General features: G+C 43.1%; 1 protein-coding gene across 1 annotated transcript; it reads right to left on the reverse strand.

The window, feature by feature from the left end:
• Nucleotides 1-289: 289 nt before the first annotated feature.
• On the reverse strand, nucleotides 290-7,987 carry LOC309562171 (E3 SUMO-protein ligase ZBED1-like; the record flags this gene model as incomplete). The annotated part of the gene is made up of 3 exons (XM_082266293.1): nucleotides 290-586; nucleotides 686-2,236; nucleotides 7,910-7,987. The coding sequence occupies 3 exons, from the start codon at nucleotides 7,985-7,987 to the stop codon at nucleotides 290-292; spliced, it is 1,926 nt and encodes a 641-aa protein (XP_082122419.1).
• Between the last annotated feature and the right edge of the window lie 11,834 nt (nucleotides 7,988-19,821).

Raw genomic sequence — 19,821 nt, forward strand, 5'->3', positions numbered from 1 at the left:
TAGAACAATTGTAAACTAGTAAACAACATTAGGCAATGCCCTTTAAGTGCAAACAAAGATCAAGTTAAGTCAGGAAATGTGCAAGGCAAATAAAGGCAGCCTTTAGAAAAAAGATTAGAACAGTAAAAAAATCCTTAAACTGTCTGGCAAAAAGCCTTCTGAAAAACACTGAACTATCCTTTAGCTAATGTTCAAGTTTTTCTTTAGAAAAATCAAAAGATCTACATTGCAAGGGAGAAGAAGAGACCTCTGGGCATTTACAATATCCCCTGCTGTTGAAAATACCCTTTCACTGGGCACTGAGGTAGTGGGTATACACAGGTAGGTCTTTGCTAATGAAGACAGAAGACCTCCCTGCATTGTCTCTCCACCACTTAAGAGGGCAAGCAGACAGAGAAACTAATGCTTCTTTGCAGTAAGAGTCAACTTCTGCCTGAATCCCACCTGTGACTTGATTACTGCTAAAAGAAGAGCCAAGGAGGTCCTCAAGGGCATGCTTCTTAAGAGGAGGCACATAGCTCGCGCTGCTGTCGTCCAGATCTGCTGGTGCTGGATGTGGGCTGCTGGGCAGCACATCATCTTGGTCCTGGTTCATAAATGATAAAAAGACATTATATCAGCATTTTGTTACATTTTATTGTATTTCTCTCAATTTTCTCTATGGCACAGCGTTAACATTTTTTACCTGTTGTTCCATCTGTGATGCTTTGAACTTTATTCTTTCAAAGACGTCCTCTCTCTCTCCACTGCCTAGATGTTGCAAGGTCCGAAAGCGTGGATCCAAAGCACTGCTCTCCTGCATGAACTTTTCATCCTCTCCTTGGTATCTGTCAGTAAGATCCTTCAGAATGGCTACCTTCATCTGAGCAATGACATTTGAGTCATGATTATCTGTGGCCATGCTGTCTTGAATCATTTGTTTTAGTGGTGAAATGAGAGATATTGTTGGTTGCAACTCATCACAGAGAACAGTTGTGGCCTTTTTTATTGGTAAAAGTATCTTCACAAGATCCTCTGCATTTGCAATGTCAGATGTGTCCAAAGTGTCAATTTCACGTGACTTGTGTCTCAGTCCATCACTCAGTAGGGCTGCAGCAACAGCTTGTTGCTGTTCAAGGTAGCGCTCCACCATGTCCAGAGAGCTATTCCATCTTGTCACTACATCAATGAGTTTATGTACAGGGAGATTGAGTAGTTTTTGTTTGGTGGTCAGCACGGCTGTGGCTGTAGAACTGCGGTGAAAAAAACTTGCTACATGTCTGACTCTACCGAGGAGGCGGCTCACTGCGTTGATCTTTAAACCTGCTTGGGAGGCCAGGTTTAGTGTGTGCGCAAAGCACCGTATGTGAGGGGACAGTTCGGCTTTCTTTACTGCTACTCGCATGTTGCTTGCGTTGTCAGTAACAACAGCGATCCTTGTTCCAATTTTGTCCAGCCCCCACTCTTTGACTGCAGGTTTAAGGACTTCGCCTATGTTTACGCCAGTGTGTGATTCGCTAAGCTGTCTAGTTTGTAAAACGTAACACTGCATTTCCCATTCACTCGTCAAAACATGTGCCGTAATAGTGATGTAACTGTGAGTCGCTCTGGAAGTCCACCCATCAGTGGTAATAGCAATGCACTCAGACTGTTTAAGGTTCAACATGACACGTTCTTTTGTCTCACGGTAAAGAGCAGGGAACACAGTTTGACTAAAATGAGCCCGCGACGGCATTTGATACTTCAGCGCAAGCTTGGCCACTAACCTTTTAAATCCTTTGCCATCTACTGCACTAAAGGGACGTAAATCCCACGCTATGTATTCCGCGATGTACCTCATGATTTCTTGAGCCCTTGCGCTGTTGTGTGGCATTGGCATAGTTGTTGAAAATGCCTCCTTCAGGGTTTTTTGACCGCCGGACAGGACTTTTTTTGTGAGAGAAGAATCTGCAAACTTTTCGGGATGATGGGTCGTCAGATGACTTCGCATGTTGCTTGTGTTTCCTGTGTTGTATCGCAGTTTACTGTGGCAGTGCTTGCACATAGTCCATTGTTTGTCCACCACCTTCTCTCCTTTTGCGTTTTTTGACACGGCGAAACCAAAATGTTTCCAGACATCTGATTTAAAAGCTGCAGGGGCTGGCACAATCTCAAATTCGGGGTTGTTGTTTTCATCCTTACAACTTGTATTGCTGTTGGCCATGCTGTCTTGCTGACTGTGAGCTTGTGTGGACTGGACAGCGTGCAGCGTGCAATCCTTAAATAAATAAATAACACAGAATAAAACCTCTCAGTAGGTAAATGCGATCCTCTGCGCTGGCAGGATGTACAATATACAATAAAATCAAGATATGCTGCTACTTCCAATTTAATTCCAATGTAAAAATATATAAATACTATAGATGTCCATAGGTATTTCTATAGAACTTTAGTAGCGCAATAGAAGGATAAACCTCCTAAAGGAGAGTGCAAACAAAGTGCTGTCTAATCAAATCAATGTCATCAAAAAGTCTCTATTAAACCACACTCTGTAGAGGATCCGTGCTGATAGGACCACCATATGTCTGATAAGTGATAACACCACCACCAGTGCTGGCACTGCTGGGGTTGGGTATGGCCAAAAAGCTCACCAGATCACCACCATGCCTGACCACACTCATGGATTAGGCAGAAACAGCATGTGGCTCCAAGTCTCGGCTCCAACATCACCAGGCAGGCAGCAAATATAAAATGTGCTGAGTTCACTGAAAGAGTGCTTGAGTGTAATGGCTTCTCTCTGTCCTTTATGGGCCTTCAGTGACCCCCTCAACAGTTGTGTGTCAGACAAAAATGCCCCTAACGTCATTGATGGTCAGTGAGAAGAATGCCCCACCTTAAAGTAGTAGTTATACTTTCACTTTGCAGAGTTGCCCACGCCCAGAGTGAGAAAACATTCAGCCTGAGGGCAGGGATCATCATCAATGAGGCCTGCAGGACTATTAGAACAAATCTCTAATACTGTATTGAAGAAATAAGTTTGCAAATATGTGAAAGCAAAGCCACATAAAAAATCACTTTGAAATATATACATTACTCAGTCACTCACTACCTTCTCTCTAAGAAGACACCACATTTTGGGCCTCATGCTAATGTCCTCACTAGCACCTACTATGATACCTCTTCTCTTAGCACTGTCAGTGTCTTCTCAATGTGCTTACTCTGAGAACTATCCTCTCTTTCTGTGTAAATCCAATCCAGTAGTAAAGTACATGAGTGGCGTCAGTGTTTTTTTTTTTTCATTTAATTTCTTACACATTACTCACCGGAGGTCCGGTGTCACTGTCTTGCCGTGGTGCCTGCCTGGTGGAAGCTGGCTCTGCTCCGCCGAGTCCGCCGCTCTCGTGCGCTGGCTCCGCCTCTGCCCCACAAGCCTGCCCATCCCCACACTGCTCCAAACCAACTGACAGCCCCTCGGCTCGGCCAGTAAGCAAGCAGCACTGCAGCATAGAGGTGAGTGAGTGACAGACAGGAGCCGACGAGACACAGACGGCGGCCAGACCGTGCACCCACCACGACGATGTCGGGCCATGTAAAACACCGCGATAGCGGTAATATCGTTACATCCCTACAATGCAGTGAGGTGCTGTATTAAAAAGTAGCTTACAAACTATGTCATAAAACTGCTACTGGCCAAGTTTTGTAAAGCTATATCTGGTTTTATTGTCATTTATTTAAGCGACAAGTTTTCTTTGTCATTTAGATCTGTTGGGGTTGCTTCATTTGCCGGTCAAAGCAGGCTTAGTACTGCCTGATAAAAAAAGCATGTGTTGCTGCAACTTCTTTAGCTTTTTTTCATGAGTGTTTACGAAACTTCTTGACATTGTACAATGCCTCCGGGTCAACAAACATTTCCGGGAAAATATTTTCGGGCATGCGTGATGAGGTTAAACTGAACGACCTCAACATCAACGTATAGAATATCGTTCTTTCGCAAACGAGACAGAATTTTTCGGGTTTTTCAAACGGTATTTTTTGTTCACAATATCGATATCGCTCATTGATGGCTGGACATTAACGAGTAGAATATCGGCCGATCGCTCGCTGAACGGAAATTTTCGTCCGATATTCTTATCGTGTATTCCGGCCATGAGGCTACACAAACAATTAGAAAATTTAGGAAACCTGTTTCAGTGGCTGCTGTGACTCATATATTAAGCCTGTGTCAGTAGTGTCAGTGCATTCCTTTCCCATGAAGCACAAATTCATGTTTATGGAAGAGCTAGTCAGTCGATGGAGAGAGAGTGAGAAAAAAAGAAAATCAAGCAAGCAGCCTGCCTTGCCTTACACAACGGCTGCTGCAGCACATGAAGGGAGGAGGTGGGTGGAGCCATTCTTCTAGGCGCGGAGAGGAGGATGAACCGACAAGGAGGATCCTCCTCCGCTGTGTATGATGGGTCTGCTCTCAGAACGTCACTGGTTGCTAGATGCCAATCGGCTGGCCTTCCTAGCAACCAGTGTGCAGTGGAGACTCAGAACCACCGGCTGACAACGGGGGGGGGGGGCATAGACCACCAGGTAAACTAATCTGGCCTGGGGGGGACAGTGTAATTACCACCCTGTGTGTGGGGCCCCTTGGCAAGTGGGGCCCCCGGCCAACCGTCGGGCATACCCATTGGAAAAGACAGCCCTGATCAGAGTTCCCAAACTTTATGGAATTTACGAGGGCAACCTCTAGCTTTATACGTTTAATTTGTATAGTGGAATTGCCTGATTGACCAATGTCAGCCAAAAGGCTACGGTAGGAGGAGTAGAGGATTTCCACTGCATAAGTATGGATTTCTTAGCATAGTATAACACTAGCCTCAAAACAAAAAAAAGCTGAACGTTTTTAGATAATAATTTATCATAAATATACCCTAGAAGGCATCTCAAGGGATTGCATATGTTAGGCATCGGGGAAATAGAGCTAATAAGTGCCGTCACCTCCTACCAGAACGCCATGACAAGTGGGCATTCCCATATTATATGCTAAAAGTGCCATCAGCTATGGAGCATCAAGAGCACAATGCCGATGATAGTCTATTCAGCTTAAATAAAAGATAGGGAGTGTAATATGCTCTATATAAAAATGTTGCTTGAATAACCTTGTCCCTGGAGGAAATAACAGTAGATTTTTGCAATGGAAGCACGTCTTGCCATATTTCCTCTATAAGCTCCGGTATATCTGTACGCCATTTGGATTCAGTGAGATTGAGTCTGTCAGTTTTGGAGTGTAGTATTGAAGATGCTCTAAAGGAGAGGGCTGTATAGAGATATTACGCAAGCTAAATTGAGTTTCAGCTGTAGGTCGCAGTTGAAGATATCTAAAGTATGCAGTTTGGGGGAAGCCATATTCTGTCTTGAACTCTGTGAATGAGTGAAACGTCTCTGTGGTAAATAAATGGGATATTAGCTTTACTCTCCGCCTGGACCAATGTGCCCCATCTGTTTGCCGGAAAAATTCTCGCAACTGCGGGTTGTGCCATAAGGGGGCATTAGGAGAGTGGGACGGAGTAGTATTTGACCACAGCAGATTTGATGCTTTAAAGATCTGTAGTGTCATGGAGAAGATGCTTGTACTGTCTCTACCCCGAGTGGATTGACGATGAATGAGATTCATAGGATGTGAGAATTGTTGCCTCCAAAGCAACGGCTGCATTATTCTGTTCCAGGTAAAACCACCAATGAGCATGAGCCAACTGGGAAGCAATGTAGTATTTATGGAGATTAGGTGCTGCTAGGCCGCCTTCCCAAACCTGTAGCTGGAGTGTATTCTTGGCAATTCTAACTGACTTACCCACCCATATAAAAGATGTAAGGATAGAATCAATCTCACAAAATCTGTGTTTAGGAATATACACTGGAGAGTTACTCAGAACATAAAGAAAACGTGGCAAGAAGATCATTTTAAAAAATATTGATTCTACCCAGTATGTTGAATGTGAGGTTAGCCCCCAATTTCAGATTGTTTTTTAATCGGTTAAGGAGAGGATCTAGATCAGGCATGTCCAACCTGCGGTAACGCAGGTTATGTGGCCAACCGGCCACGGAACTCCAGACAGTCTCCCACCCGCTAACATATATTCAAAACGGCCTCTGTCTATATGTTGAAAGCAGATGAATGCAATATATATGGATTAAAGTTCATATAACGTGAGTCTCAAGGGAAGGTGAAGCATCCAAATTCATAAAGGTGATAGTAGATTGTAGATAGATCCCCACTCCAGCAGAATAAAAATGAATGCGCTCACCAGAGGGTATGGACCCAAGTTACCATATAGCAAATGGGTCATACAGACTGGATAATGATCATAGATATCCCCAAATGTAACTGGATCACCGGATGTTCAAATGGGTGGCCGTGGAGTCTTAAATGAGGATGCCCGGATCTCCCACTCAGATGTACATGTATAGGGATAAGCCAGACAACACGAACATAGTGTAAAACCGCTTCAAAAAATGTTATTAAAATGAAGAAGCACACTTACAAACATCCATGAAACAGCACAAGGAATGCAATCAGATGGTAATTATAATGTTTCTGACGTGTTTTATCACAGTTGACATAATCATAGGAAGTTGCCAAGTAAAATAATCATAACCAGTGTATATATAGAGGGTAAAATATTCAGGAATTGATCCCACCTGAATACACACCACCGCGTCATCCGAGATGGCGGCGGCGTGCAGCTCAAGCTTCAATATCAACCTGGAACCAACCTTACCACAAGCGTCACTTCCGGAAACGAGAATCAGAAGCGGTGCGGCCGGAACATAACACATGCGGCTCGGAAAACATCCGGGAGGAGCCAAACCTTTACACAATTGTAAGCTGTATATCACACATCATTTTCAGAGACAGAAACCGGAAATCCAACAGGAGACATATAGTATATTACCCCAGCCTTCTGTAATGGAAACCAGGACTCATGATAATAAGTAACCATGAAAGTTGATACACGACGATCATTATACATTAATCCACCCACATAACAACTGCTAGATATTTATGTAAATGGAGGGCTTGAGTCACAAACTGATTAATGGTGGGATCAACTCTGAATAAACACAGATAAGAAAATAATAAATATTCCATTCTATAAATGAAACCAGAAAGTGGATATGGATAAAGTATGAACAGAGGAACAAGAACAGTAATTAACAATAGATGTCACAGTCCAGGCCTACATAAAAACAAATGACATATATCACACAAGGGAAGTCACATAAACTAAGATGAAAAAAAGCCTCATACCTATCTCCAAAAATAATCAAATAGTGAAAAAAAGTCTTTGTACTATTTGATTATTTTTGGAGATAGGTATGAGGCTTTTTTTCATCTTAGTTCTACCTTGGCTAAGTTGTCTAATCTAGACCCAAAGGTATCCCTAAATGTTATAAAGTTTGCTATAAATAGGGCTTTGGTTGTAGAGGGTAAAGTAATACCCAAATAGCCAATTCCAGTCTCCTTCCATTTGTATGGGAATTATTGTTCTAACCGCTGTTTGGTGATATTTGGGATACCCAGATTGAGAAAGTAGGTTTGTGTTGCATTAACTTTATAATATGAAACACCATTAAATCTGTCCAACGCCTTATGAACCAAAGCCAGGGTGGACTTGATCTTAGTAAGTATCAGTATGATATCATCCGCAAATAGCCTGATAACATGGTTTGTATTATTGATCACTAGGGGATGGGGTCGTAGATACGTTGCCAAAGGTTCCATCAGCAAGTTAAAAATTAGTGGTGGAAGAGGACACCCCTGACGCATCCCATTGGAAATCTCAAACGATGTGGACATGGTACCAGCTATATATACTTGGGCTGAGGGTTTAGAATACAATGCCATAATGGCCCAGTATATTGAACATGTAAAGCCAAATTTGGAGAGTACTTGCGCCAGGGATACCCAATGAATCCTGTCAAACACCTTCTCTGCATCCAAAGCTAGGAGCAGAGAAGGCGGTTTCCTTTTTTCAACTGCCATTTTGGATTGAAGAAGTGAAGGTGCTCAGTGTATGGTGCGTTAGTATCACTCACTGCGGTCAGCTTGGGGTGCTCCTCAGAGATGAAGTCTGTTTGTGGACCCAATTCACAGTCTGGCGACAATGATGTTCTGCTGCATCCAAGTGCAGAAAAGCAAAAAGAAAAACTTCTGACTGTAGACAAAAGTAAACAAAGGTTAACGCAACATATATAACCTTCAACCACGGCAAGTTACCGGGCTATAATGGGGTTATATTGGGTGCGATGCATTGTCACTGATAGGTGTAGTTGGGGAGGGGGGGGAGGAAGAACCAAGGTTCGGATTAGAGGAAATCCTCCTAAGCAGGGACTATTCATACCCGCTGGATGTCTACATGTGAGAGCGAGCATTTTTGGCTGTTACTGTACGCCATCCAGAATCTACTGCATGTGGGCTTCTCGGTTTGTTAGGGTGAGTAAGGGTCCCAGGGATTATACCCTACATCTTTAAAAGAGCCATTCCCTTATCCACAGAGTCCACTATGTGGTCTGTACCATTCTTGGTCAGTTTTGTTAGGAATCCCCATTTATAGGTCATTTTATGATTCCTTAGCGTTTTAGATATAGTGTTGACCTTTTTGTGTTTTTGGAGTGTGTATTGTGACAAATCAGCAAAGAATTGTAGCTCTGAGTAGGGAGCGGGGACCTGTTCCTTGCGTCGCGATAACACCATCAATCTCTCCTTGACATGGAAGAAATTAAGCCTTAAAATAACATTTCTGGGTACACTAGCAGAAAGGTAAGAGGGTTAGGGTAGACTGTGAATTCTATCCACTGTGATATCCATTGCAGACAGGGCTGGCATAAGTGAGTCAAATAGTTGAGCTGCATATTGCCGAAGCTCATGCTGCTGAACAGTTTCAGGGATCCCCCTGATTTTGACATTGTTCCTTCTAGAGCTATCCTCCATGTGTGCTAGTTTGGCCTTTATCTTCTCCATATCTTCTTCATGACTGTCATTGGCATCTACCAGATCATTTATAGTGGACACATATTCTCCCATCTTTGTTTCTATGTGTTCTACTATAGAAGAAACATTGTAATTGTAAGCCAAATCTATGTACAAATGACATCATATCTGATTGCAAGGAGCTCCTTAGGGATACTAGCATATCCTTTAGAACGGTATCTAGTAGTGATCGACCAATATTGGTTTTTCGTTGCCGATACCAATACCGATATTTTGGCCATTGCATATCGGTATCGGCCGATATGGGCCGATATTTTGAACATTTAAAATTTTGTAAAATAAAAACTATTTTCGACACAAATCTGTTACTGAACATGTTACTGTTTGTTTATTAACATTTTTAACACTGCAGTCAGTGCAAATTAAACTGCTAGAAAAAAACCTAGACAACAACAAACAGCTAGACAGTGGATTGGAGGAGTCAGTGGACTACTGCTGCAGTAGCGCAATCACTGCAATGATTTTCACTACTGCAGTCAGTGCAAATTTAACTGCTAGAAAAAAAAGCTAGACAACAACAAACAGCTAGACAGTGGATTGGAGGAGTCAGTGGACTACTGCTGCAGTAGTGCACTCACTGCAATGATTTAAAAAAAAAAAGCCAGACAGTGGAATGGAGTGGACTAGCACTATACTACTACACTTTCAATACTCCCAGTTAAGTAGAACAATATTATAGTGCAGAAAGCATAACATTTTAGCATGTTCACCAGTTAAACGGCTTCTTTTTTTCTCATAAATTGTTGTCACTTCACTAAAAACAGGCTCACTTGGTACCGAGGAAGGAGGAGCAGAAAGGTATCTTCTAGCATGAGAAGCAAGTCTTTTGTAGCCTGCCTCATTTTCTTTCCACTGCTGAAGAGGATCACCACTTCTTCTGTCAATTACTGGTTCCTTCAAATAGAGTTGAAGCTCATCATCCAGACTCATTGCAGATTCAGGAGAATCCTCCGCATAAGGACCCATTAAAACACTGAACATGTCATCTATTTGACCACGATGAGGTTTCTCTTCTGTCTGTTGTCTTTTTGGACATTTTTCTCTTTTAAAAACATCCTGCTTAGGGATGCACCGAATGTTCGGCAACCGAACATTATTCGGCCGAAAATAGCAAAAAACGCACTTTCAGTGTTCGGCCGAATAAGTAAAAAGGCTGAATAAATTTGTGCCGAACAATGTCAGCGGTGGTCACTAAATGGCGGCCCGCGCGATGCTTCCGCCCGGACCGCGAGCCCGCTACCTAGGAGTCCTTCAGTCCCCTTCCTCACTGCGGCTCCCTGCTCACACGCCGCCGGTGTCCTGTCCGGCCGCGAGTAGGGGGTGTGACGTGACGCGCGCGTCCTGCCCCCTGCTCCTGACCGCGGCTCCTTCACACTCGGTCCAGCGAGCTAGGACGTGACACTATGTGCACGCCCCGCCCCCCTGTTCGCGGCTTTTGGCTCCGACCTGGCTGCAGTTCAGGTATGTGGAGCACATTTGGGGGAGAATACGGTAGCTGCACAAGCATTAGTGTGCAGACTGGCATATTTTGCCATATGTTGCCATGCTCATTAGAGTGCCCTATAAAGTGCCCCTTAAAAAAAAAGAAAAAAAATGTGCCCAACAGAGTGCTCCCTTGACATAAAATGTGGCCATCAGCGTGCCCCTTATTTTATGCTAAGGGACATGCTGATGAGCATATTTTATGTTAAGGGGCACTCTGATGGGCATATTTTATGTTAAGGGGCACGCTAATGGGCATATTTTATGTTAAGAGCAACGCTGATTTAAATGTTTTGTTTTGCCCATCAGAGTGCCCCCTAACATAAAATGTGCCCATCAGCGTGCCCCCTAACATAAAATGTGCCCATCAGCGTGCCCCCTAACATAAAATGTGCCCATCAGAGTGCCCCTAACATAAAATGTGCCCATCAGCGTGCCCCTTATTTTATGTTAAGGGTCACACTGATGGGAAAATTTTATGCTAAGGGTCACGCTGATGGACACATTTTATGTTAAGGGGCAAGAGAGAGAGAGAGAGGACAAGAGAGAGAGAGACATGAGAGGACAAGAGAGAGAGAGACATGAGAGGACAAGAAAGAGAGAGTGAGAGGACAAGAGAGAGAGAGACATGAGAGGACAAGAGAGAGAGAGAGACATGAGAGGACAAGAGAGTGAGAGGACAAGAGAGAGAGACACGAGAGGACAAGAGAGAGAGACACGAGAGGACAAGAGAGAGAGACACGAGAGGACAAGAGAGAGAGTGAGAGGACAAGAGAGAGACGTGAGAGGACAAGAGAGAGAGTGAGAGGACAAGAGAGTGAGAGGACAAGAGAGAGAGACATGAGAGGACAAGAGAGAGAGACATGAGAGGACAAGAGAGAGAGAGAGAGAGGACAAGAGAGAGAGAGTGAGAGGACAAGAGAGAGAGAGAGTGAGAGGACAAGAGAGAGAGAGTGAGAGGACAAGAGAGAGAGAGACATGAGAGGACAAGAGAGAGACATACCAGGACAAGAGAGAGAGACACGAGAGGAGAGAGACATGAGAGAGAGAGAGAGACATGAGAGACAGAGAGGTATATACGGTATACATGAACACACACTTTTTTTATTTTTGAGGTTGGGTGTGGTAATCTTGGGTGAGTTTCCCACACTTTATTTCCCAGGACTTGACCCCTGGACGCAATCAAATAACCCGCGTAGAGTGAGAGGCGCGCGCTTTATGCAGCAAACATGTCAGCAGTGTGGAAGCACTTTAAAGTGTCAGAGAAAGAGGCAAAAACGGCCGTTTGCAGACATTGTTCTGCTGAATTGTCCAGAGGGGGTGCATCTGCAAAAACGTACAGCACTTCAAGTTTAATTTATCACTTAAAATCAAGACACCCCGAACATCATGCAGAGTACGAGAAAGACATGGCGGCGGCTACGGCAACAGCAGCAGCGAAAAGAAAAGTAGCTCCCAGTCCTAGGACACCCACTCCATCTGTGGCTGACTTCTTAGAAAAGGCAAAAAAGTTTGCCAATGACAGTGCCAAAGCTAAAGGTATTACTACAAGGATAATGGAATTCATCGCATTGGATGATCAACCATTCTCTGTTGTAGAGGATGTTGGATTTCGCAGGCTTATAGACCATATTGAGCCCCGTTACACCACCCCTAGTAGACGGCATTTCTCAGACGTGTGCTTACCTGAGATGTATAACGTCGTTTCAACTAACGTCCATGAGCTTTTGGCCACAGATATTGCAGCCCTCAGCTTCACGACTGATATTTGGAGCTCGGATATGAGCCCCACTAGTATGCTGAGTTTAACTGCACAGTGGATCGACACAGATTTCAAGCTACAAACGATTGTGCTTCACTCACAAGAGTTTAGAGGGTCCCATACAGCTGTAGCCATATCCGAGGCATTCGCCAACATGTTTGACACTTGGCGTATCGACCGATCTAAAGTGCATGCGGTAGTCAGTGACAACGCAAGAAATATGGCTAAAGCCATGGAAGATAGCAATCTGAAAGGCATACGGTGTATGGCACACACAATTCAACTGGCGGTCAACGAGGGATTGTTGAGTCAGCGCAGTATAGCAGATGTGATAGCGATAGGCAGGAAAATTGTTGGCCATTTTAAACATTCACCGCTTGCCTATGCGCGCCTACAATCTATCCAAGAACAGTTCGGAATGCCACAAAAACGTTTCCAACAAGATGTGAGCACAAGGTGGAACAGTACATATTATATGCTGGAAAGCCTTTTTGCGCAAAAGCGAGTCTTGGCTACATACATAGCAGATCATGACCTGCCCGCGACATTCACCGCACACCAGTGGGTGTTAATCGAGAATGTTCTCTCTCTTCTCGCCCCCTTTGAGCAGATAACAAAAGAGATAAGCTCATCTGATGCATCTGTGGCAGACGTCATACCCTTACTTGCGGAATTAAAGCGTCTTTTAAACAAAGAGGCTGAAACAGACCACGGAGTGAAAACAACTAAAAGTGCGCTCTTAGAAGCTGTCAGCACAGCTGTCAGGCGGACTCAGAACCCCTGTACTGCATCGCGACTGTGCTTGATCCACGATATAAAGATCATTACTTGGATGTGGGGAAAAAGATGCGCACACGAGAAATGATCCAGGCCGAGTTGGATTTGGGAAAGCCGCTAGGTGATGGAGACGGTCAGGTGATGCACAGTGCAGGAGATGAAAACAGCGCAGAGAGTAAACAGGCTCGTACTACAGATGAGCCGCGCACAGTCTCGCTGTCTGACCTGTTCGATGAGATCCTCCAAGAGAATAACCCATTTGCAAGACAGAGGACAAGCTCGACCGCTCAACAGTTAGATGGGTATCTCTCAGAAGTCCCCATCCCCAGGAGCAATAACCCTCTCGAATTTTGGAGGACCAATCAAGGCCGCTTTCCCGACTTGGCGAAGATGGCACGCAGGTAGGCTACTTGTATGGGAGACATTGTTCGTTTTGAAATGAGCAACTGTCAGAAAACTGCAATAAAATTTTCAACTATTCTGATTTCTGCAGGTACTTGTCTGCTCCATGCACAAGCACTGACAGTGAGAGACTGTTTAGTGCTGCATCTCATGTCATCGATGAGAAGAGGAACCGACTTTCATGTGAGAAAGCAGAGAAACTACTTTTCATAAAGAAGAACCTGCCACTTTTCCTGAAGAAGTAGGCTAAGTAGGCTTATGTCTAGGACAGTTATTCATTTGTTTTGGGTTCATCCACAGTTTTTGCACTATTCAATGCACATTTGTTGTTGTAGACATACAGAGTTACATTCTTTCAGCAGTCAGTTATAGGCCTAACGTAGGCTATTCAAGAAAAGGGCTTCAAAGATGGCAGAAATTTTTTTTTTTTTTTACTAATTTATTTATTTCAAGTTATATTGTGCTTTAATATTTGCTGGAATGTTCAAAAATGTTCAGTGTTAAATAAATATTTTGAAATTGTATTTTTGTTATTTGATTTATTTATCTGAAAAGCAACACAAAATAGTAAAAAGCAAATTTTTACCATTTAATTATTGTAATGGTGAAAAAAATTGGCAAAATAAATGGAAAAAATGCGAAACACCGCGTTCGGTATTCGGCCTTCGGCCAAGCATTTCATTATTATTCGGCTTCGGCCAAGAATTTCATTTCGGTGCATCCCTAATCCTGCTCTTCCACATTAGAAACCTGCTCTTCTTGACTTTACTTTTTGGCAGGAACCTCCTGTTAAAGATCTTCTGTCAGCCATTGTTTGTTTTGCCTTTGCCAATTCATCATCAGAATAGAAAGGATGGTTCTTGTATCAAGGATCCAAAAGACATGCAAGCACAACATTTTTATTCTCCTCATGCTTCTCAAAACGTTTGGCGAGGCTATCCCTCATGGCTTTCCTACCTGTTTTAGTGCCACGTGTGTTGGGTCCTTCATCCTCTTGAAGAAGCATCTTTAGCACTCTCACACATGGGATGACAGATCACACAGATGAGTTGTAATTAGAGTTGAGCGAACCCGAACTGTATAGTTCGGGTTCGTACCTAATTTCGGAGTGTTAGGGACACAGACCCAAACCCGAACATTTTCAAAAACGTTTGGGTTCGGGTCCGTTGTTCGATTTCTTCAGGTTTTCTGAAGGGCTGCGCAGCAGTCAATCAGCAAGCGTTTTACTTCTTGCCCTAAGAAGCCATCACAGCCATGCCTACTAATGGCATGGCTGTGATTGGCTGAGTGCAGCATGTGACCCAGCCTCTTTGTAAGCTGGAGTCAAAAACTGCCGCACATCACTAGCCTGAGATCTGTGGTGCCACAGAGCACTTGTGTATACAATGCACAACAGAGCACTTGTGTATACAATGCACTAAACCATATATTGCATTTCAGATATCAAATAGTGCATCAGTGTATTTTAGTTAAAAAAAAGTGGTCATCCTGATCCACCAAGCCTATTTTACACCGCCAAAATATATATTTCCTGACAGACTCCATGGCAGCATACGTATTGGGTTTGGCCCCGTCTCCAACCCTACCCATAGGACATCACTCCCATAAATCTTTGCACCTGTTCGGCACACGTGTTCCTTTTTTGTCGTCCTAATGGATTACCTGTATCCTACCTGAAGATGTATCCCAGGAGATGGATGTCTCGACCATTCGGGTCTTGAGTTCTCCAATAAGCCCCAGCTGTTGCGGGGTATGGGGCAGGGATGAAGATTCTTCTGACATTCACCTTGGCCAAAAAGCCCAGCTGCTGCGGGTGGCCTGTCCCCTTAACCACTTGCCTACAGTGCACTTTCTGGTTAAACAGGTCTATTGCGCCAACACTATAGCAGCAAAATAGGAGCGCAACAAGGTAAAGGGACAGTGTGCCACATCCTAATAGTTATCGAAAATTGGAAAAAATGGAATGGACTTTCTAGGCACAATTGGAATAGAGTAAAAAACTTTTTTATTGATTGACATAAAATCAAGGGAAGGAAACCCCCTATCACAGGGGGATGGTGGTTTAACAAAATACATAAAAGAGAAAGAAAAACACAACAAAATATTCCTTATCAATAAGGCATAGACATACAAAATGGTTTACAATAATTGCATGACACATGAAGAGTGGTGATATGAGGATACTATACGTTACATCCTACATGACTCGAGGACGATGTCAAGGATAACGTAGAACGTCCTCTAGAGTGTAGTTAATACAACTCTAAACGTAAGGGGAGGTTCATGTAGCCAGATGCCCTACATGTTTCGCTTAAAAATTCAAGCTTCTTCCGGAGCTACTGGTATACAAGTTCTGTGTGGCAAAATGAACCATTGTTAATAACAAAGCATATATCTGCAATTATCGCAAATCTAAATCTTTTGGGTAGATTTAATAACAATTATATTTCATACAGAACACAAAATATTCAAAGTTCGGCAAAAATTAAAACAAAATGATAATGATGACATAAACACTCAGTCAAAACAAACCAAAGTATAATAAAATGGCAAAAATAAGGGGGAGAGAGGGGAGAGTGGGAGATGTTTATCACCAAAGGGACCCAGAGAGTAACTGGTGACTAAGAATGCAACAATGCGACATAAGAGCATACAGGGGCCGATGTGGGGAACGGAAAAGCATATATATGATAAAACATAGTAAAAATCATGTATAAAGTTATACCTACCCCTATAAAGGCGGATGTGTGATCACAATAGCCAGAATTTAGACAAAGGAGAGATAAAAAAATATACAGCAAATACGGGGATATTCTGCTGAAGTGAGTCTGATAACTGATGTCACTGTAGACAGGTTAGGCAAGATGCTTGTCTTAATGAGAACAGGGACCAAACGGCGGTAACCTAAGGTAGAAAGAGCAGTAGCAAAGAATAAGTGTAATAATGATGGTTACAGGTAATAAAGGCCGGACAGGGGCACCTCTTGGGAAAGTATAAGCGTAAAAGGCATGCAGGAAAGCCCAGAGGGGAATGTATGCCCTACAGGGGCATGTAAGTGGTACCAAAGCCCTCAGACATAAAAAGAAGAAGAACCAGTACAAGGCCCAATATCCCACACCAAGGAAGGAAATTAATAGCATGAAAGGTAACACCTTGTGAGTTGATAGAGGACATAGGTGTGAGCCAGCCAGTGCAGCCATTAAATAAGCACTTACCAATACAGAGCAGAAAGCCAGAAATGTATGGCTCAGTCCGATATGTAACAGATCCCTCTGATAAAAACAAACTATCAGTGGGTGGTATATTAGTATCGGCTAGTAATTTAGGCAGGTACAGAGAAAAAAAGGCTGCCAATGGCAAACAGAGAACATAGATATATTTACCATGCAGGTGTCATCAGAAAATCAGGCTCACAGGTCAGCAGATTGACTCCCCCGGATGGGGATAAACCACCATAAAATGGGCATAGGAAGTGCCCCTTTTAAAGGCCACCGTTCCCGGGTAGTGAGTCACCGGAGGTGACGTCAAACTCACCCCGGCCGTCACTTCCACGCATGCGCCGAACACGGGCGCACAAGGGGATAGGAACCGCCCGGACAGTGAGACGTGGAAGAGGAGGAGCCCAGGAGGAACACCGAAGGGTGCTCCGATGGGCACACAGCGCCATCCAGAGGTGGAGGCGCCGTATGTGGCTACCTGGCCGCACAGCGGTCCCCAGAAACAATGCTCAGCCAAAGGGTCGAAGCACAACAGCGCCACCGTGTGGGGTCAGCCATATGGTGTATACACTCAGCCCATAGTAAAAAGTCACAGAGGGTACTCGGGGAATAGGTGTAGATGAGCAGTGAGGCACATCAGAGCTGCACCAAGGCCAGACATAATGTGCCAGACCGTTCATCAATAATAGCAAAACTAGATTTGAAAGTAAGCAGACAACAAAGTCATACATTATACATGGATTATTACAAGCACAATATACAGGCAGTTCAAGAAGGATGGAGTGTCTGAATCAGAGTTGACATAAAGGAAAATCGAGAAATAGGAAGAAAAGAGCAAATTAAGAGGAAAGGGGGGAGGGGGGAGGAGAAGGGAGAAAAGAGAGTATCCCAGAGGGGAAGCCCTACACTTTGGTGTCCACGCATTATTACCTTTTTTGATCTGACACCTAAGTCCCCAATGGGGCTCCTATAAAAATGATTTAAAGGATTGAGCCTCATTGAGGCCAGGTCGACTGTTAGCATTAAGGCGTATAATCCAGAGGGATTCCCTCTGTAGAATGTGCCTATTTCAGTCCCCCCCGCGAGTGTCTTGAGGAATGACTTCAAGTATGAAAAAATGGGCACACTTTGTGTTGAACCTATGATACAAGTCTAGATGCCTTGTGACTGGGGTAATCATTTTACCCTTAGAGGAGTAATAGACGTGGTCGTTAATTAGACGCCTAAATTGACGTATCGTCTTCCCCACGTAAAAAACCCAGCAGTCACAATACATCAGGTATATAACCCCTTGAGTGCTGCAGTCAGCTCTAAAGGTGGGAGACAAGATCTCACCATTAGGAAGATGGAATTTTTTGCCCTCCGCCACCCAGGGACAAAACGCACATTGGTGACATCTATATGTGCCACGAGATCTCGGGAGAGGGGATTTATTAGGTTGGTAAAAACTGGTTGTTAACCGGTCATGCAGAGATCTCGTCCGCTTAAACGTTACTTGTGGGGCACTGCTTATATGTTTACGAATGATGGGATCCTCGTAAAGCATATGCCAATGCCGGTTTAATATATTTCTCAAAAGGCCCTGATGGCTGGAGAACTGGGTGCTGAGTCTAACCGTCGGTTTGGATGGAATAAGATTAGGTTTATAGAGAAGATCGGTTCTACTCTTAAAGCGAGCTTGGTTATACGCCTTACGTAAAGTGCTCTTAGTGTAGCCTCTCTGGAGGAGACGGTCTCACAAAAAAACAGCTTGTTTAACTAAATCAGTATTGGATGTACAGTTGAGTCTCAGCCTGATATACTGGGCGTAAGGTATGCTCCGCAGTAAAGCTGGTGGGTGTGCGCTAGAGGCGTGTAAGATCGTATTGCCTGCCGTTGGTTTGCAAAATAGGTTGGTGGTTACCTGGCCCTCGGAATCCTTCATAATGGTTAGATCTAAAAAATTGACTTCACAAGGGTGAAATGAAAACGTGAATTTCAGATTGAAATTGTTCACATTGAGACGCTCAATAAACTCAGTCAAGGTCTCCGGAGAACCGGACCATACAATAAACACATTGTCAATGTATCTTAACCATACATTGACGTAGATGACATACTGAGTTTTTTTGGTCAAAATGACTCTATTTTGGTCTAAATGACTCTATTTTGGTCTCCAAGTGTCTAAAAAGCCTTTTTTAGTCAAAATAACTGCATTTGGTCACCAAAGGTCTGAGAATTTTTTTAGTCAAAATGACTGTATTTTCGTCTTTTAGAGTCTTAAAACGCCGGTTTTAGACAAGATAACTGCATTTGGTAACCAAAGGCCTGAAAAAATGTTTTTGGTGAAAATGACTATTTTGGTCTCCAAGTGTCTAAAAAGCCTTTTTTTAGTCAAAATAACTGCATTTGGTCACCAAAGGTCTGAAAAAAAATTTAGTCAAAATGACTATTTTTGTCTTTTAGATTCTTAAAAAAGTCGGTTTAGACAAGATAACTGCATTTTGTCTTCAATGGCCTGAAAAACTGTGGGTCACAATGACTGTATTTTGGTCTTCAAGTGTCTAAAAAGCCTTTTTTTAGTCAAAAGAACTGCATTTGGTCACCAAAGGTCTGAAAAAAATTTTTAAGTCAAAATGACTGTATTTTTGTCTTTTAGTCTTAAAAAGCCGGTTTTAGACAAGATAACTGCATGTGGTCTCCAATGGTCTACAAAACTATGTGGGTCACAATGACTGTATTTTGGTCTTCAAGTGTCTAAAAATCCTTTTTTAGTCAAAAGAACTGCATTTTGTTCACCAAAGGTCTGAAAACATTTTTTAGTCAAAATGACTGAATTTTGTTTTTTAGAGTCTTATAAAGACGGTTTTAGGCAAGATAACTGCAGTTTGTCTCCAATGGCCTGAAAAAACTTTTTGGGTAAAATGACTGTATTTTGGTCTCCAAGTGTCTAAAAAGCCTTTTTAGTCAAAAAAACTGTATTTGGTCACCAAAGGTCTGGAAAATTTTTTTAAGTCAAAATGACTGTATTTTAGTCTTTAAGAGTCTTAAAAATCCGGTTTTAGACAATGCAGTTGCATTTGGTCTCCAATGGCCTGAAAAAATGTTTTGGGTCAAAATGACTGTATTTTGGTCTCTATATTTTTTAGTCAAAATAACTGCATTTGGTCACCAAAGGTCTGAAAAAAATTTTTTAAGTCAAAATG

Source organism: Pelophylax lessonae (genome assembly GCF_965119305.1).
Source record: "Pelophylax lessonae genome assembly, chromosome: 8".
In the NCBI taxonomy this organism is placed as follows: Eukaryota; Metazoa; Chordata; class Amphibia; order Anura; family Ranidae; genus Pelophylax; species Pelophylax lessonae.